We start from the raw sequence: 20,812 nt of genomic DNA on the forward strand, positions 1-20,812 counted from the left end.
GCAAGGTAAAAGCTTCCAAACCCAGGTATTTAATTAGTTTTTGACTACTTCTGCAAATTTGGAGTCTCCAGTTTCTGAAACAAGAGTTCTTCCATGACAGTATCACATTCATTGAGGTTATACAGATATTCTCTGTCACCCTTGCTACACTTTACATGGATTTGACAGCTTCACAAAAGTCTTAAAAGTTACTAAACACTATCAGCTAGCTGAAGAAATATACATCACAATAAGTTTAAATATCATTGAGAATAACACAGCCTACTTTGTTAGTTGCTACAAACTTTGGTTAGCAAAGCAATTTGGTACACCTGCGTCAATGAAACCAGACAAGCCTAATCAATGGTTGCTAAGATGTTATATGGAACTGAGGTTTTCTTCTTCGAGCATCACACCGATTATACATAGCAATATCCACTAGCTGAATGTTAACAGCAACAGAAAAATAGTCAATAACAATCAAAGCTACTCCCAACAGTATGTAAATAATGAAGTTCTGATCTGTCATCCATTATATAGCTCCCATTGTTCCTCAACCGTCTACACAAAGTGGGGAAACTCATGTATCATCCTAACTCGACACTGAGCAGGCTAAACCAAAATTAGAGCTTAGAAGTATACTGGTGTTGAGGACTGAGAAAGAGCACAAAATTTAACAATTTTCCACTATTTTCTCAATTATTGAAGTCATGGGCTTATAAGTTACGAGACTTAGCATTTTATTTCTTTGGGTCTGATGCTTTGTATGTAGGGAATTGGCAAATAAGAGCAAATGGTAGTACACACGCCACCAACAAGCATTCATTACTGTCGATCATGTCATACTGTAGGATTAAGAGGTGTGGTCATGCTGTAACATTAAAAACAAGACACTAGACTGGATACCTGCATCATTTTTGGCGACTTCAACTAATCTGCATATGCAGTGTGAGATGTATCAGATGAAAATACCAATAAACGCACAAGATACATTGTGTTTGATATAGCCTAACTTAGTAGCTGGGTAATACCTGTCCATTAGGCATTAGTAGCTGGGTAATATTTGTGTCCATTAGGCAGCATCACTAGCTTGCTTTACCACTATACTAAAAGTATCTGGCCCCAGTGATAGAATTTGGGTAACTTCTGTATTTTGTTGACATGAATTGCTAACTAAAATCCTACTGCTGTCAACTTTGTACTCTCATTGTCAATTTTACTTTATTTAGCAAGGGTGAGCAGTTTAATGTGCTCTTTCTTTTTAATGGCTTAAGGACAAGGTCTACACACAAATTTTTGGTGATAACTGACAACATTTTCAGAGCTTACAGATTTTGACATGAGAATTAGAGTATATCTACCATACAATGGTGTGAATACATTTTACCAGTCAATTTGAGTGACCAACAAATGAAAAATGGAGGACTAGAAGGGACTGTGTTGCTTGGAAATAAATGGACATGAGTTATACACTGGTACAAAGTCCATTGCCTTTGAAGAATCAAGGGTGTTTAGTGCAATTATTTATTTGTCGAAGACACTAGTAGTGCACTAGTACCACAAAAACTTCTCATATTATGACTTTTCGATACAGCATTTTTGTAATCTTCTCTAAGTTATATAATAAGTAAAACTAAAACTGTTACTGTTCTTAACACTGCCGCATTGTCAGTCAGGTAGTAACAACATTTCCACCTCTCCTACATACACTATCAGAAAAAGCTAATAACTAGCTAAGAGAAAGACTGGCACAGGCTCAAACTGCAACAGGTACTGTGTTACGCATTTTTAATTATTGTGTGAAATGTACAGCGAACAGTTGTGACATAAGCAGACACAGTCAGGAATGTTTGTTATGAAGAAGTGTCAGCTGATTTAGATAATTGCAAATTTCTGAACTTTTTCTTGTGTACAACACACAAGAAAGAGTTTGGTTAGTTTCAAATTCAGAGCTAGTGCTGCCAAATACAGAATAAACTATCACTAGTTTAGAGAATGTAGAACTGTTGCTGGTTATAGTGGTTCCGATACAGAGTGAACTCTAAAGTGATTCTTCACGTTTTGTTCGATAGAGCATTTGGCTTCATTTAGGTATGTTACACGTGTGTGATGTTAAGAAACATTGAGTGATGGTAAGTATCAGTGAACATTATTTACTCCAGACTGCATTGGAAATGAAAGGCATACTTTTATATTAACATTTGACATTGGGTGGTGGTATAGAAATAGTATTAGGCCTGCACATTACTATTGAGTACTTATATTGATACGAATACAAATTATCTGTCCATCAGGTTGAACAACTGCCATTAAACTCTGGCTAAGAGCGAAATAGACAACCGTGGGGCACAACATGCAGCTGAACTTAACACACTATTTCATTTACTGCTTCACTATCCAATCCATTTGGGTCCTTCCCTCGACCACCAGCTTTTCTAAACTGCACAGATGGGAGTTATCCTTGCAACACATTCTCTGCTCCCATAATTACCTCAGCCTCAACCTATGGTAATGTAATGTCCCCACACCCTCCACCCAACAGTTTCTACCCCCTGCCCCATCATCTCTTATTTCTCATCTCCCATCCTGTTCATTTGCAGCGCTCTGCCAAAACATTCGCTCGTCTTTCTCAGCTCCTCTCCTTTTTTTGCCCACCTCCTTGCCCCACGACCTTCAGGCACTGCTCCCGTTGGCAGTCTAGTCCCTGCACACTCCATCAGACAGCGTTCATCTCTCTCCCCACGTGTACACTACTATCTCTTCCCCTTCCCCATCCCCTCCGAATTGCTGCTTGCATCCCATGTGATAGTTGCATTCCAACCCAAATTGCTGGAGTTGGCAGGTATGCGTGCACGTGGTGTGCTTGCTTGTGTGTGTGAAGGCTATGGCTGAAAGCTTTATCTAAGTATCTTAAGTGTGCCTGTCTGAAACTTTTGTGACTAGTCTTCTTTACAGTAAGTAGCAATCTTTTCCCAAAAATTGCTGATATTTCTAACTGGAGTTTCCATTGTTTGATGTTGAGTACCTATGTTAAATTTACTTTCCTGTCTACATGATCAGACAGTGATGACTGATGGGATCAAAAATTTATTCGAAATAAGTTAGCTGAATATTCATAATCTTGGCATCAGCTGTGTTACAGCACAGTTGCACTACCTATTAGTAACACAGGAATGCAGATATGTGGAAGTTGGGTTGCTTTTTTCATTCTAGAATCTTATCTAAATTTTAGACTGCCGCCGAGTTACCACATCAAAAAGTGACTAATATAGTACACCAACGGTATTTGCAATACAATATTTATGGAGAGGGATGGAAGAGAAACTTATGTTTATGCAGTACATACAGAAATAAAAATGCCATTAAAATGTAAAAACCTTCAATTAATGCATAAAGAACTAGCAACAATGTAAACTGTTCAATAATGTCAAATGAAGTCTCGGATAATGATTCAGCATTTTCAAAACATACTGTAAGCAAGGTGTATACATGGACAAGGAAAAAAATTCCCAGATTTCCCAGTTAAAAATACACTTTCTCCCGGGTGGCAATACGGCATTTCCGTGTTAAATGACAGTATACTCTTCCTCATCAATCCTTTGAATGTTCATGGTATTATATACCGGAGTGGAATTTACCGGCACTTTAGAAAACGAAACTCGGAGGGGGAAAACACATTTTGAAAAACCTTTGATGTGCAGCAACATGTACACTGCATATTTTTGTATTACGAAGGTATAAATTTGAATTCCACCAAACACCGCATGTTACTTTCTGAAACATTGAAATCGAGATTGCGATGCGCTTTTGTGAGACAGTCATAGCTCCTGTCACGTGATCTCGCCAGCTGATGGCAGCATAGGACACATGATTTAGTGAGCCAATAGCAAGATCACTCTTAAGTAGTGCGAACACACAAATACGAAAAGTTAATGGTTTAAATTAATATACACAGCATTCACATATAATATTGGTCTCTAAGATTAATAAGCTGGAAAAGAAGCTAAGCTTCCACATATCATATTGATCTTTTTTTGTTCATGTTACACTTTAAGATCCATCACACAAATGTGCCAGTAAAATGACGTAAATGTCTGATCTTTTGGGCTTGAAATTCTTCTAAATGGTCATCCTCAAAGAGTTGATTTTTAAATGAGAGTCAAATGCTTTGTGATTTAAGAAATTCATCCTACATTTTCGTACATAGTTCATCTTGCGTAAAAGGAAATCTGCTTTGAATGTAACGCTTTTCGAATCACCATTCGCAATATTTTCCCGCGACCTGTTAGAAATAGGTTTGTTTCAGCAGTTGCAAGAAAACGCCAAATTACAGACGTCACCGCGCTTGCGCAGCTACGATGACACAGGAAGCCCATGTTCGTACGTGTAAAACATTAAAAGATCTTACGATGGCATAAAAGAAACAAGACATCAGATGATACTTCAAGAACGTCTTGGAGTACCAGTACTGTATTATCTCATGTTTGGTTCTTTATTATGGCATAATGCCACAAGTGCACTTGAAATGCAGCGAACAGTTGAAACTAGCCAATAGTGTGAGATAAAACTCTTCGTTTCAAATAAATTGACTGCCTCAGCAGAAAAGATTAACTTTAAGCCAAATCTCTTTACCAAACCAAAAAAAGTAACTTAATTGTTCTGCCAGAAAGGTGGAAACAAAATCTGAAACTAACAACATATTTTAGCCTTCCGTAATTATGTGAACATATTTTAATTCATTTGATAGCTCCCGGCCACAACAATCCGTTTTGTTATCATTTAACGTGAGAGCAATAAAATGAAGAGCAAACAACAAAATCACTGAACGTACACACAGGTCACGTGGACGCTCCCCACCACAACTCGGACTGCTCTGTGCATCAGCCCCAGATTTACTATATTTCCGAACTGAGGCAATATTAAGCAGTGGCGTTCAGCCACACTTCTGTAACCAGAAGGGGGAGAAGGTACTACTCACACCCGACTCAACTGCGCATGCTCGAGAGCCCGCCCACAACAGCTCAAACAAATCTAATTTAAACAGTTGTCAACGTCACGCTCATCGGAGGCAGTTTGTTGTTATAAAGCATTGCATAGTCTTCCTAAAGCCTTTGCCACACTTTGCTGTTGGCAGACACTTGTATGAGCACTGTTTTGTTGTTGTATACAGTGCATTTCCTTTGCAACTTAAGTTTTATTTTCTTTTTTCTCTCATTCACGTTTTGTTGCTGCAGTATTATTCTGCAGTAGCAGGATACAATAATATCCTTTGTTAGAGTATTAGTTCTTACCAGTCAAAATCACAAAAATTTAACTGAAAGCTAAAACAATGAAAATTTCCCAGAATTCTTAACAATTCCCAGGATTTTCCCGGATGAAAAAATTCCTGGGTTTTTCCCGGATATCCCAGGTCGCATACACCCTGTATAAGTGGCATATAGTATAACAGTCGTTCCAGTTACTGTATACAAAAATTACTTAACAGTAGCAACATGAAAGAGAGAGTATTCCGCACATAAATCGCACTAAGGCCTACACTTTCGCCCATGTTTCTCTTCAATATGTTATGCAAATGTGATGTACTGTACCTAACATGTTGAAAGTAAAAACACACACACACACACACACACACACACACACACACACACACACACACACAAAATGTCAATAACAAAAACCATTACTGTTCCACTTCTGTAGTTTGAAAAATTAGCACATTAGTATTCAATTTTCTAGTTTCTACAATCGCAGGAAAGAGTGTTTTATTAAACAGTTGCTTTAACTTAAAAATGCAATACAGTAATGCATACTACATACACTGTCCAACTTAAGGTAATCAGTTACCTTTGTTTGCTTTTTTGCATTTAAGGTGTGTGTACACATTTGACACTTGATGATGCATTCATTTTAATGAGTTATTTGAAACCAACGATCTGCAGAAAACAAGAGTTTGAAAATAAGCATTACACCGTCATTACTAATCACGAAATATGCAACAAACAAATCAACACTGGATGCTACAACCTACATATTTCTCTGAAAATGTAATAAAAAAAGTTATTTTATATAAGTCGCAATAAAGTTAAGACATACTAACTGATTTTTTAAATTTGGTGTTCACGTAGGATTTAGACAGGACCATTCGATTTCACTGTTATAGCCAATATGTTGTTAAAATCTGTGTCCCTATAAACAGTATCTACTGTAGATCCTTGACAGCCAGCAACCTTCCAACTGCAAAACACAAATGGCTGAACACAAGAATAGCTATCTATAGTGCAGTGACACTACTGAGGCATTTTCCCAGACTTTTGCAAACTCCTGCCATGCCCAGCCTACTGCAACTGTCAGGGATCAACTTAGGTAGACTCAGCTACAGCTGTAATCTAAGACAGACAATTCGTTCCCTTTGATTTACAATGGTTGTGTGTGTGTGTGTGTGTGTGTGTGTGTGTGTGTGTGTGTGTGTGTGTGTGTGAGAGAGAGAGAGAGAGAGAGAGAGAGAGAGAGAGAGAGAGAGAGGGGGGGGGGGGGTTTACTTGGAACACATTTACATTAACCAGATAATTTCAGAAATTTCCCATACATGTGAATTAAATCATGCTCGGCAACCAGAACTTTGTCGACCAGCAACCGTAACAGCTCTAAGTGTGATATATTTCCATGAGTTATTGTACAAAGTAACACATACCTCCACTTTAATATTGTCGTATTTATCAAAATTTATTCCAGAACTGATGCCCTGTCCAAAAATTTCGTCCTCGTCTTCAGTAGGTGGAGGAGGTATATAATTTTCTCTTGGTCGTTCAGGTTCAGCTACAAGAAAAGTAAGGTTACACAAAATTCTGCATTTTAAAAAGAATTCAGTTAATATACCAATGAAACACTGAGTGAACAATAACTTACTCTTATTATCTTCTCTCCCTCTGTTGTCTTCCCTTCCACCTCTACCTCTTGATCTTCCACCACCTCTGCTGGAATAAGAATCTGAGTCCCTATCCTCATTATCATCATTATCAAACCTTCTACCACCACCTCCCCTACCACCTCTTCCAGAACCTCTGCCTCTCCCTCGTCCTCTTCCTCTTCCATTACCATGACCTCGACCTCCAAAACCTGAATCACCATTTTCATCTAATCCTGGACTGTCAAAATCATTTTCTTCATATGCTACAAAGCCTCTTCCACGGCCGAAGTCAGTCCCCCTGTCAAAAGGTGTCTGAAAAAATACAAAAACAGTAATTTTAACTAAATTTCTTAGCTACTGAGGAAAGTTACACCACCTTGATTTAACACAAGACCCAAAGCATCTTAAAACCACATTTTTGTTAGCATATGCTGTAGATTTCAATTAAAAATCTTTATTCATAAGAAGTCTAGAATTCCAACATTTCAGCACTGTCAACTACAAAGCCAGATCGAAGGGTAAAAATACTACCCATTTATCTGCAAATCAATATTGTCATGGAAACGAAGGTTACTTTTCAGTCATGTTGTGGCACACACTGATGAGATAGCTCCATCTTCAATTCACGAGGCTTAACACTATCAAAAAAAACAATACTGGATAACTTGCTAAAGCAGTACCGAACAGTTACAGACCAGATAAGGCAGCACCTATTTTCGGCAAAATTCTTGTGTAATTTTTTTTTGTACACCATTAGGTGTACAAATTTAAAAAGTTGTCACGCTACACAAGCGAAGACAAAGCCCTATGGTTTTGAAATTAACTGGTAAAGAAACTACTGACTGGGGGACTAAAGTGTGTGCTTTTGCAAAATCCAAGTTTTTTTTCTGAAATAGCCTTTTTCTTTTTGGCTGTATTGAAGCTTTCAACAAATTACAGTTCTGTTGAGTAGCAGCAGCATTTTCCCCACGGGTGAGCTGAAAATGCCAGAGGCATTTCAAGATTTTTCTTTTCACACCCAATTCAGTAATTATAAAATCTAAGGAATAATAATTTCCATATTTTGAGGGCATTCGTAGCCATGTGACTCATACTTTAAAGCACTATGGATAGAATCAACAAGGCACTTAGTGCAGAAGTAGAACCGAAAATAATTGTATGCACACTGCGGAAGACTAACAGCAGTCTCAATATGCAACAGATTTTTTTTTTAATTGCTATATTGCAGAGTGCAGACACTGTAGTGGTAGACAGCCATGAGCATAGAGTAGAATTCTGACTGCCAGAGAGGAGAGGAACTGTGCAGGGAAACTAGCCCTGCATACCTCTCACCTGCCATCTGTAACTCACATTTTGAACATTAGTTAAAAACATTAATATTTGTTATAAGACACTAAGGCACAAGCTTAAGTACATTGCATTACACAGTGTGAATCTTATGCTGACCATTCAACCCCTCCACAATTTCCATGACACCAGGGACTCTAGCAATACCGATATGACACTGTTTATGCTCTTTTGGTTTGGAAACACGTTAAACATGTACTTAGGCACATTATCCTTCCAAATTGTGCTTCTTCAGATGATGTGCAATACCAGTACTCGGGAATTTGATATCTGTGTGCAGAAGAAAGCTATTTCAATCAATCTCAAAATAGTTGATACGGATATAATTTGCTATGAAGTAGCATCCTACGAAATTTTGTATTTGGAGACAATTTTCATCTATATTCACATTTATAACAAACTGAGTTTTTTCAAGTCCCTACCAATAGTGATTAAGTCTGAGAATCTAGTTCATCAAAACAGAAATCCATTCCCAACCTGTAATGAGAAAATTAACAGTGGAAAGTTACGCTGATATGGTAACTCATTCTCTCACAGGTAAATTTTAAACAGAAACTGGCAAACCCAAATTCTAACTGTTGAATGATTTATGCTTGTAATATTAGCTGTATTTTACAATATTTATTTCCTCTGCACTATTGTTTTATGTAACTAGACTGCTGCCAGCAATTTAAACACACAGAAATGCCAAGTAACATTCTAAATTAATATCACAGAAATAACCATTAAATAAACTGAAGCTATTGTACAAAATTATGCTATATCAAACTTAAGTACTGTTTATTAACAGTAATTTGAAAGATGGTATTATTAATATTGCTTCACTAATATAGTAGAAGCACAAATCAAACTCACCTCAACACTTGTTGAACTTGGACCATCATCCCACTCGTCAGACATAATTTAGGACTACCTGCAACATGTTTTAAAAATCATACACAAGTACATACAATGGTGTAAAGACCAATTTCTTATAAATCCATAGAAAATAATTTAATACATAAGTTGATTCAATACATTATGCCACTTCCTCAACATCCATTCTCACTCCCACAATGAAATGTAACTGGGGCAGCCACTCAGCAATGTCTATGAGAAACTCCAGACATGAGTGTGGATAAAAAGAGCATACTGACAGTATCTATTTTCTTTGGGTATTACTTCTTTGAATGTCAATTGAGGTGGCAGACTTAATAGGTAGAGCTTTTACGTATCAGTATCTTACTTCCTGGTACTGTAGCATAATGAACCAAGAAGAAAAGAAAAAGAAGTGGATTGATGGATTTAAAGGGACCAAACTACGATGTTATCAACATCATTAGACTCTAAAGTCTTTGCCTTTCAAGCTGGGGCTAGTCCCCAGAGGTGAAGTACACAAAAGGTAAATCCGAATATACTTTATTTTATACTAGACTCAAGGAAGCCAACAAACAAAGCAAGCAGAAGTGTGAGACAGGTAGAAGAGTGACGATGGCAGAGTTGCCCCACCCAAAAAGTAGCTGGAGGACACGAAGACATTATATAACCAGAAGCACACCCTCTACATTTACATATACATGGTTACTCTGCAATTTACACTTAAGTGCCTGGCAGAGGGTTCATCAAACCATTTTCATACTACTACTCTACCATTGGACTCTCAAAAAAGGAATGCCTAAATCTTTCTGTTCGAGCTCTGACTTATTATGATGATCATTTCTCCCTACGTAGGTGAGTGTCAACAAAATATTTTCGCATTCTGAAGAGAAAGTTGGTGATTGAAATTTCATTATGCAACAAAGACCGCCTCTGTTTCAGTGACTGCCAGATTTCTTTTAGTACCCATGTGGATGACCTCGCACTTTTCTTTGTTTAGTGCCAATTGCCACAACTCGTGTATCGTATCAGTGACACTATCACCCCTACTGAGCGATAACACAAAACGAGCTACCCTTCTTTGCACTTTTTGATGTCCGCCGTCCATCCTACAAGGTAAGGATCCCACACCGCACAGCAATATTCCAGCAGAGGCGGACAAGTGTAATGTAGGCTGTCTCTTTAGTGGGTTTGTTGCATCTTCTAAGTGTTCTCCCAACAAAGCGCAGTCTTTGTTTTGCCTTCCCACAATATTATCTAAGTGGGCTTTCCAATTTAAGTTGTTCGTAATTGTAATTCCTAGGTATTTGGTCGAATTGACAGCCCTTAGATTTGTGCAACTTTTAGTATACCCAAAATTTATCGGATTTCTTTTAGTACCCATATGGATGACCTCGCACTTTTCTTTGTTTAGTGCCAATTGCCACTTTTCGCACCGTACAGAAATTCTCTCTAGATCAATTTGTAATTGGAATTTATCGTCTGATAATTTTACTAGATGGTAAATTACAGCGTCATCTGCAAACAATCTAAGGTGGCTACTCAGATTATCACCTAGATCATTTATGTAAGAAACAGCAGAGGGCCTACGACACTACTATGCGGAATGCCAGATATCGCTGATGATTTACCATCTATCATTACAAACTGTGACCTCTCTGAGAGGTTATCACAAATCCAGTCACACAACTGAGACGATACTCCATATGCACGCAATTTGATTAATAGTTGCTCGTGAGGAATGGTGCGAATAAAGAGCTAGCTGTGTTGCACAAGAATGATATTTTCTGAATCCGTGTTGGTCATGTATTAGTAAGTCATTTTCTTCAAGGCGATTCATAATGTTCGAGTACAGTATATGCTCCAAAATCCTACTGCAATTGAGGTCAGTGATGTGGGTCTGTAATTCAAAGGGTTACTCCTATTTCCGATCTTGAATATTTGTGCGACCTGTGCTACTTTCCAGTCTTTAGGAACAGAACTTTCGTCAAGTAAGCAGTTGTATATGACTGCTAAGAAAGGCGCTATTGTATCTGCATACTCTGAAGGAATGTGATTGGTATACCATCTGGACCGGAAGACTTGCCTTAAGTGATTTGTTTCACAACACCTACGATATCTACTGTTCTGGTTTCAAATTCTGGAATATTTACTTTGTCTTCTTTCTTGGAGGAATCACGGGAAACTGTATTCAGTAACTCCGCTTTAGTGGCACAATCATCGGTAACATTTCCATCGCTATCGCGCAGTGACGGCACTGACTTTTTTTTACCACCAGAATCTCTCTGCATTTTCTACCATATTTTGAGACACTGTTTCATTGTGGAAACTATTAAAAGCATTTCACATTGCCGTCCGCACTAAATTTCGAGCTTCCGTGAAACTTGGCCAGTCTTCGGGATTGTGCATTCTTCTGAATTTGGCACGCTTTTTTCGTTGCCTCTGCAACAGTGTTCTGACATGTTTTGTGTACCAAGGTGGATCACTCCTGTCTCTAACTTATGCGGTATGAATCTATCTATTGCTGTTGATGCTGTATCTTTGAATTTGAGCCGTATCTCATCTACACTTACATAATTAGCTTGGAGACACTCCTAAGGAAGGCATAGAGCGAATTTTTATCTGCTGTTTAAATAGACATTATTTGCATTTATTTTTAGTGGTTTTGGTTGATATGGTTTTGAGCCTCACTACAATGTGTGTTCACTAATCCCTGAATCCATCATGATGCTCTATATCAGATCAGGATCATTTGTGGCTAAGAGGTCAAGTGTGTTTTCGTAACCATTTACAATTCATGTGAGCTCATGGACTAATTGTCCAAAGTAATTCTCAGAGAAAGCATTTAGTACAACAATTTCAGAAGATGTTTTCTGTCTACCACCGGCTTTGAACATGTATTTTCGCCAACAAATCGAGGGTAGGTTGAAGTCTCCACCAATTAATTATTAGTGTATGAGTGGGAGTCTAGGGGGGGGGGGGGGGGGCAGTAGAAGGACCCAATTATTATTTTGGTATGGCTGTTGCAGGATCTACTATACAAACAGACACAAACACACCACCACCTACTTTATTTAATCTGTCCTTTCTAAACACTGTTTGCACATCTGTAAAAATTTAGGCAGAATTTATCTCCGGCTTTAGCCAGCTTTCTGTTCCTATAACCATTTCAGCTTCAGTGCTTTTTATCGGCACCTGAAGCTCCGGTACTTTTCCAACACAGCTAGGACAATTTACAACTACAATACCGACTGTTGCTTGGTCGATTCTAGTCTTTTCTTTGCCCTATACCCTTTGACGCTGGAGCCCTTTTCAATCTTTTCTCCGAGACTGTCTAACCTAAGAAACTCCCCAGTCCACGCCACACAGCCAGTGCTACTCATGTAGCCACCTCCTGTGTGTAGTGGACACCTGACCTATTTAGCGGAACCCGAAACCCCACCACCCTATGGCACAAGTCGAGGAATCTGCAAGCCTACACGCTCACAGAATCGTCTGAACCTCTCATTCAGACCCTCCACTCAGCTCTCTACCAAAGGTCCGCAATCGGTCCTGTCGACAAGGCTGCAGATGGTCAGCTCTGCCTTCATCTTGCTAACAAGACTGGCAGTCTTCACCAACTCAGATAGCCGCCGGAAATAGAGAATCTCTTCCGATCCATAGCGACACACATCATTAGTGTCGACATGAGCCACCACCTGCAGTTGGCTGCAACCTGTACCCTTAATGACTTCCGGAAGGGCCCTTTCCACATCTTGGTTTGATTCCCTGACATGAAATGACAGTGGAGAAATATGGAATTCAGAGCCAAGACTGTTTGTAAAGTGCAATCTTAACTCCAGACTTTAATCTCTAGAGGGAGGTAAATTTCACTACTACAAGAAATGAACACAGTAGTATGGACACTCAGAAAAGCAGTGAATTTGTATTGCATAGTTTAGCAGCAGTAGCTGACACCTGATATATAGGGAGGGGGCAGCAGTGTCGACAAGTAGGCTGTTCACATGGTTAGTCCTGAACAGACCTGTCAGAAGTCTGACCCCACAGTGGTGTATCGGGTCCAGCATCCCCAATGCTAGAGGTAATGCTCAGACATACACCAACTCCCATAATCAAGATACAATAGGATCAAAGCTTTGTACAGCCAAGAAAGTGCACAGCAGTCTGCACCCCAGCTGGTGTTACTGAGACAGAAGTATTAAGTTGGCAAAGATCAACTAGGCGCCTATGACTAATCCTAAGGAATGACAAGACTACATCTTTGAGCACTTGGTCCTCTAGGTAGAGTTCTGGTTGCAGGGTGTATACGTGGACAAGGAAAAAAAATTCCCAGATTTCCCAGTTAAAAATACACTTTCTCCCAGGTGAAAACATACTTTTTCCCTGTTAACTGACAGTATATTTTCTCTTGGAACTGTGTAAGTCATTTGAATGATTATGGTTTTATACACGGGAGTAGATTTTCCCGGCACTCTATAAAACTAAACACAGGGAAAAAAATGCGTTTTGGAAAGATCTTTGATGTGCCGCAACATATACACTGCATATTTTCGTATTATGAAAGTATAAATTCGAATTCCACCAAATGCCGCATGTTACTTTCCAAAGCATTGAAATCAAGATTGCGATGCACTTTTGTAAGCCAGTCATAGCTCATCATGTCACGTGATCTCGCCAGCCGATGACAGCGGGTATTCAGAGCTTAGGACATGTGATGTAGTCAGCCAATAGCAACATTACTGTTAAGTAGCGCGAACGCACAAACAGAAAAAGTTAATGGTTTAAATTAATATACCTAGTGTTGCTATACGAAACACAAAGATTTCACATATAATATTGGTCTGTAAGATTAATATGCAGCAAGAGAAGATAAACTTTCACATATAATGTTGGTCTTTTACGCGCGTATTACAATTTAAGATATATCACACAAATGTGATCGTAAAATTTTTAATAATGACTTAAATGTCTAATCTTCTGGGCTCAAAATTCATCTAAATGGTTAGTCATCAAAGAGTTGATTTTTAAATGAGAGTCAAACGCTCTGTGATTTAAGAAATTCATCGTACATTATCGCACGTAACTCTGTTGTAACTGCCAGAACGGTACTTTGATGGTAATGCTTTTCAAACCACCATTCGGAATTTTTCCCGTGACCTGTTAGAAATAGGTTTGTTTCCGCAGTTGCCAGAGAGCGCCAGATGACAGGCGTCACCGCGCTTGTGCAGCTACGATGCCGCATGGAGCTCGTATGTTCGTACGTGTGGAACATTAAAAGGTCGTACATTATGTCATAAAAGAAACAGAACATCAGCGGATACTTCAAGAGCATCAGAATTTCGAGACCCATACTAAAATGTCAACATTTAAAGTGCGCATTTATATGTCCATATTCCCAGTTAAGAAGGCCACGACCTGATATTAAGCTTTTCAATGTGGTTTTGGGATGTAAATTTTCTTGTAGTACCAGTACTGTGTTATCTCACGTTTGGTTCTTTATTATGGCATAATGCCATACGTGCTAGAAGTCGAAAACGTGCACTTGAAATGCAGTGAACAGTGTGTGGAATTAAAAAGAAAATTTCTTTAGCAAACCGACAAAAATAACTTCATTGTTCTGCAAGGCAATTAATGCTTGACTGTCAGAAAGGTGGAAATCAGAAATCTGTTGTTTTCATTTGACGTGAGAGCAGTAAACGAAGAGGAAACAGCAAAATCACTAAATGTAAACACGGGTCACATGGAGACTACCCACTACCCCACTGTAACTCAGACTGCTCTGCGCATCAGCCCCGGATCTACGATACTTACAAACTGGTGCAATACCCCACCACTCCCCAGAGTGAGAGATAGGGCATCAAATTTTTTTTTAATAATCGAATTTTCAAAAATATGTTCATTTTGTAGCGCACATCTTTCCCAAGAGTCTGATGCATAAAACTTGTGTTCGAGGAAATGTATAACACATGTTATTTGGTCATAAGTGTGCCGAAGGGCATTGCCTCGCCTCCTCACACAGCATTCTTCTATCGTACGTCAGTGTGCTTCGCTCTGTGGAATTGTATATTTTGTAATGAGTGCCATCAAACCATATTCAGGACAGTGGAAATTAAAATTCCTGTGGTGCCTCTCCTGCTTACAATTGGCCAGTTTGAAATCTTGTCCCTCTTCAGAAAATTTGCACTCTTTATTCCCTATCAGCTAACAACTTTCTGCCCTGTGTGACATAAAATTAAATATAGGATATATAAACCCAGTAAAGTCAAGAGACAAGCAAGACAATACACATTTCTTCAATCCTTAGCTCCTAGAATTTTTCTCTCTTTGATCTTGATACAGCTTTACATGGCGTGCTTTCCTTTCTGCAAAACAATCTATTACCTCATCAAAGTTTGTGAAATATTTTGCTACATGAAAAGTCAAAATGTCTTTGTCTAATACTGAAAAAGCCGTTAATGCAAATAGGACCCAAGACTGGTGTGGTTTCCCAATCTAATTACGCCTATTTTGTCACACTCTGCTAGATAAAACAAAATAGGCCTTCCTAATACTGCAACAATTGTAATATACACCAAATAAACGAGACTGTTTTGGCACAAACGGTCTTTTTTGTAACGACAGAATATAATTCACAAAGTACCAATATCAAGTGCCTATTAGGCCTACTACAAGCAAAAAGCCTTACATTAGGAAGTAGTTGCACACTTATACGCTCCAGTTTATCAAGTATGAGATCGAAAAGTAGTAGTACGAAATTTTTATACAAACTTGGAATCATCATATTGTTCCATAATTTATATGATGTCCCCGTTTCTCCCCCTTCCTCGTTCTACCAAACAGTCTTGTTAGCACTAGTTTCGTAACTGTTCCTGCCAATGTCAAAGCTTATTTGCAGGTTAACTCCACTAACTCTGCCAGAATCACCGGTTTAGTTATCACGCGATTATTCTCCTGTTAGGCGTTGCTACATGTTCGTACAACATGTATTCCGCACTTCTTCCAGAATAGAATTTAAAGCGGCTGCTAGCCGGGGACTGTACAACTGGCCCTTACTAGTTTAGCAATCTGCCCAAAAATCTGTCAAAATTTCATTTTCTTAGATACACCGAGAAGGTAATACGTGATCTTTCTTACCTGTTATTCATTTATTTCCACTCCTGTAGTCTGAATCTATGGATTTAGCTAGTAATTATAACAACGCTTATTCGCAAACCCAATCAACCACACCATCAGACAGCGGTTGTCATTCATCCGTTCAGCCTTATTCCGCTCAGCTCGTATAGCCCCTTTTGTCTGTGGGGAACTGTTTCTACATGCGACAAGGATTCCCCTGACAGAGACATCATGTACGCTATGCACACATTCACAAATAAACTTACAATTGATTCCGAAATCAACTTAGAATGTGTTCAAAAATGTTCAAAAACTGACAGGGATGCGTTTCAAAGTCATATGAATAATTGATAGACTAACATGCGCTGGATGCTAATTGCTTTGTGAAACAAGGTTTTTTCCCCTCAATAGTATGAATTTGCTCCCCACCCCCTCCTAGAACTGGGCCTGCTGCGCATGCAAGAATCTAGCAGCTTGGGCACTCCAGTAAAACTTTTCCCCGGTAGCATCTAGCTGCTTGCTGCGACTGCTTATCACACAGCCAACAGCCACATTTCTGTAGCCAGAAGCGGGAGAAGGTACTACTCAACTGCACATGCGCATGATCCCACTCGTAACTGCTAAAATGAATCTAATGTAAACAGTTGTGACATCACGTTCATCGGAGGCAATGTGTTGTTACGGAACACTGCATAGTCTTCCTGAAGCCTTTGACACATTTTGCTGTTGGCAGACACTTGTATGAGCACTGTGTTTCGTTGCTGTATATGGCGCATTTCCTTTGCAATTCATGTTTTATTTTCATTTTTTCTCTCTCTCATGTTTTATTGTTGCAGTATGATTCTGAAATAGCAGTATACAATAATATCCTTTGCTAGAGTTTCGGTTCTTGCCAGTCAAAATTACAGAAATTTAACTGAAAACAAAAACAATGAAAACTTCCCGGAATTCTAAAAAATTCCCAGGTTTTTCCCGTTTTTCTCCCTGATGAAAAAATTCCCGGATTTTTCCCGGATCTCCTGGTTGTCCCGGGTCGTATACACCCTTTGGTTGGGATGGACAGTATGACAGTGACATAAATGCATGACATCTAGGCAGTGGAAACCCAGAAGCCATGGCTTCTAAATACAGAGCCCTGTGGAAGCTCATTCTCTTTCATATGCTGAGTACTGTGGGGAAACATCAACTTGAACACACAAAGTATGGTGAGATAAGAAGTTCCAAATAAGAATCTGGAACTGGCCCCAGACATCCCATTCACAGAAGGTAGTGAGGACATGACAATATGGTGTCGTAAGCCCTATGCGAGTCAAAGAAGACGGCAATAAAATGGTGACGCCACAAAAGCTGACCAAATAACATACTCCAGGCACACCAAATTGTCAGCAGTAGAACAGCTGTGGCAAAAACTGCCCTAGGACAAAGCCAAAAAACCTAAGACTCCAGGTACCAAGACAGCTGTCTGTTCTTTTCTAGTAATTTACTGAGAACATAAGTGACACTATAGGATGAGGAATTCCACCTTATGCAAGACACCTTTTTCTGTTTTGTTTCACACAGACCTGTTTCAGCACTTTTTGTGCTATCTTCAGTGGGTTATTTTTATTTTCTAACTTACATGATGGTATTGGACACTTATTTTGATAGCTATTCTGCTACACCATCTACAACTTCTCATGGTTTTGATATTGTGGTGCTTTCTCGCATGTTGTTGGCGAAGTGAATAGGCTGGTTTTGTGACCTGTGGTAACTTGACACTGCACTTTCTCCGATTTTTCGAAACAGGCAGAGTTTCTGCCACCATTACATGTTGTTGTGGCTGTGTGCATAGTAAACTGTTGCCCAGAGTCCCTCTGCCCCAGCCATGATGGGCACATTCACCTGGGCTCACATGAGAAGTTTACCACTCGCACACCAATAGTACGTGGTCAGGAGCTACCAGCATGCAGATACCTGTTGACCCTCTCTACCCACAACAAAACAGCTACTGTGCTGGCTTTTGGGCATAGCAGCATTGCAAGAAAGAAGAGTGCAATGACAGAAGGACATAAAGCTGGAATATCTGCTGTACTGTGCAACCTGCACTGCACAATCTGCAGTTCTGTAAAATTTAATAATGGAATATCACATTAAACCTAACAAGGGGACCATACTATTAATAATAAAAAGGTGCAGAGGGCAAGAATACTATTGTCCAAAAACAAACCAAATCCAAGCACAAATGACATCATCCACTGGAGAGGTAGAGATCAAAAAGGAATAGTGGAAAGAGACTAAGCACAGAACATGAAGTTGTGCTGCAAGGGCTGGCACCCCGTGGTGGCCAGACACTCACAAAAGCCATTTTAGCCCCCAGGATGGGGAAAGACTTTTCTTTGATAGAACTTTAATGTATTGTACCAATGTAGCTGAATTAAGGAAGTATAAACATGAAATACACCAAATAAGGACCAACAGTTTCAAAAACTGAAATCCAGATTGTGCTGTGCAAAGCGCTTCTGTTACACAACCTGAGCACAGGACACATGATCGCCTAAGCCAATCAGAACACAGAACCACAGGCACATAACATTATGTAAACTGTCAATCACATCACATTTTCAAAGCGCAAACACAGAAAAAAAATGTTACGCATTAAATGCGACAAATTGATATTCCGAAGTAATAAAAAATGTACAGTACCAAGCAAAGCAAAACTGTATCATTCGTCTAACAGAGGAAAGTTAAGGCACACAATTCTAGTCCTAGTCATGCTGGCAGCATTCTGCAGAATTACTATTGCATCACAGTTCCACTGGATGGCTTAAGTTTATCTGCTTCAACAAACAAATGATTTAACATTTCTTTCTGGCGATGTGCTGATGGAACATATAATCAGATATGCAATCTGATAAATGTTTGGTCTTCATGGCATATCGTGGTATGGCACCTCTGATGTCTTACCACGTATTATACACATTCTGTTTGAATGATCTTTCAGACCGGTTCACCCTAGGATGCTGAAGACTTTCAGTACCTAGAATTGTATGAATTGAAGCAGTTTGATTGTCATCCCAGAAAGGATCTTTCCTTTTTTGTCTTAACACTTCCCTGGTCTAAAATTGTAAGGGTTCAACGATGCATTTTTTCGACACTCACTGAATTCAACCAAACACCTGATTTCCTGAGATTTCATGGCTTTCATTATGTTTCCTTTTCCTGAATGTCACCCCATCTACTTTAATAACTCCTGGTCCCCTAACTTACGAATTATCAACCACTCAATACACCATTCAGGGCAGAAGGATGCCCAGTCAATCACCACCCATGTCGACATGCCAAAAACTGTGACGAGTCTCACCATCTTCAGATAACACGTAGAAATGCACGTGCTGCATAATCTTTTTCATAGCGTCATTCACGAATCATCTAAGCACTGTTCCAGAAACTGTGCTCGAATGTGCACTGTGCACTTACCATGTGAGGACCCTTCCCCACCTTCCATCAATGCCAGAACAGTAACAACCCTCAGACTGGCATCTAGTGCACACAGCATCGAGAGCATTCCGACAATCACAGAAGTACATTATGACCATGACCATAACTCTGCCTTTGTTAGTCTATAAAAAACTAGTTCACCCACAAGGCATCTGCAGCACTATGTTGAAGGCTGAACTACTACTAGACAGATGACAGTCTCCTTCAAATGAGTCCAAAGTTCGTAATAAATCAAAGTACTCTATCCACTATTTATACTGGTCAAAGAATGTTCAACCTACCTTGTCATTAATAATCTGCCATTTTCCTGAATGTCAAGATTTCTGATGGATAGACAGGAAACAAAGAGCATAACTTCTATTGATGGATGCAATTACTCGTTATAACAAAGCATAAATTTCTTGTTTCACGAAAGTGTCCATTATTAAGCAGAGCCATTGCTTGATTACTTTGCAAAACACCTCTAGTGTCCATTGGCGTCCTACAAGCTACACACAACCAACACCATAATCAGATTTTTTTTCTTTGGAATTCATGGGCTACACCAACTCACTCAAACCATTTCATTCCAACCTAACCAAAACCTCTGGGTACATTACAGATTACTGTCGCAACCAGTCTCTTGTGCCAATTCAAACTGTGCTCTGGTTTCCCGGACTAACCACACGCATGGAAATCATGATATATTTGTAACAAGGAACATGAAGGTCACTGCTTCACTCACAGCTATTTAACCACAGGTTGCTAAACCCTCCTAAAACTTACAACTGCTGTTGGCAACAATTCATGGTTCCTGCCAACTTTTGAGCAGAACATTGTTGGTACTGGGTGGAAAAAAACCAGGACACTTCGAACTTATTTTGTATATGACATACCATGGGGGATCTTTAGTCAGTGCATCAACTATGAATTATGACTTCCTTTGAGTAAAATATGGAGCAGTAAAATTTATTATGGTTTAGTAGCAAGGTCTCCTAAACCCCTTTAGTGTTCTAGGACACCACATCCTCAAACAGTGATATGGAATCTACAACATATTTCAAATAAAACATCCACATATTTCTCACAAACAATAACAATATCAATACTTCATTCACATCAATTATAATGTCCTTTCACAGCCCCACATATCCA

The 20,812-nt window shown here is 39.2% G+C and overlaps 1 protein-coding gene across 2 annotated transcripts in view; it reads right to left on the reverse strand.

The window, feature by feature from the left end:
- LOC124612983 (ATP-dependent RNA helicase vasa) overlaps positions 1–20,812 on the reverse strand; it is a 76,559-nt gene that overhangs the window by 49,907 nt on the left and 5,840 nt on the right. For both annotated transcript variants that reach the window (XM_047141520.1, XM_047141521.1), the window contains exons 2-4: positions 9,089–9,146; positions 6,886–7,198; positions 6,671–6,795 (exon numbers count right to left, since the gene is read on the reverse strand). In XM_047141520.1, the coding sequence (XP_046997476.1) occupies positions 6,671–6,795; positions 6,886–7,198; positions 9,089–9,133 (483 nt within the window). In that variant the 5' untranslated portion in view covers positions 9,134–9,146. The remainder of the gene's footprint in view (positions 1–6,670; positions 6,796–6,885; positions 7,199–9,088; positions 9,147–20,812) is intronic.

The sequence above is a fragment of the Schistocerca americana genome, chromosome 4 (assembly GCF_021461395.2).
Source record: "Schistocerca americana isolate TAMUIC-IGC-003095 chromosome 4, iqSchAmer2.1, whole genome shotgun sequence".
In the NCBI taxonomy this organism is placed as follows: Eukaryota; Metazoa; Arthropoda; class Insecta; order Orthoptera; family Acrididae; genus Schistocerca; species Schistocerca americana.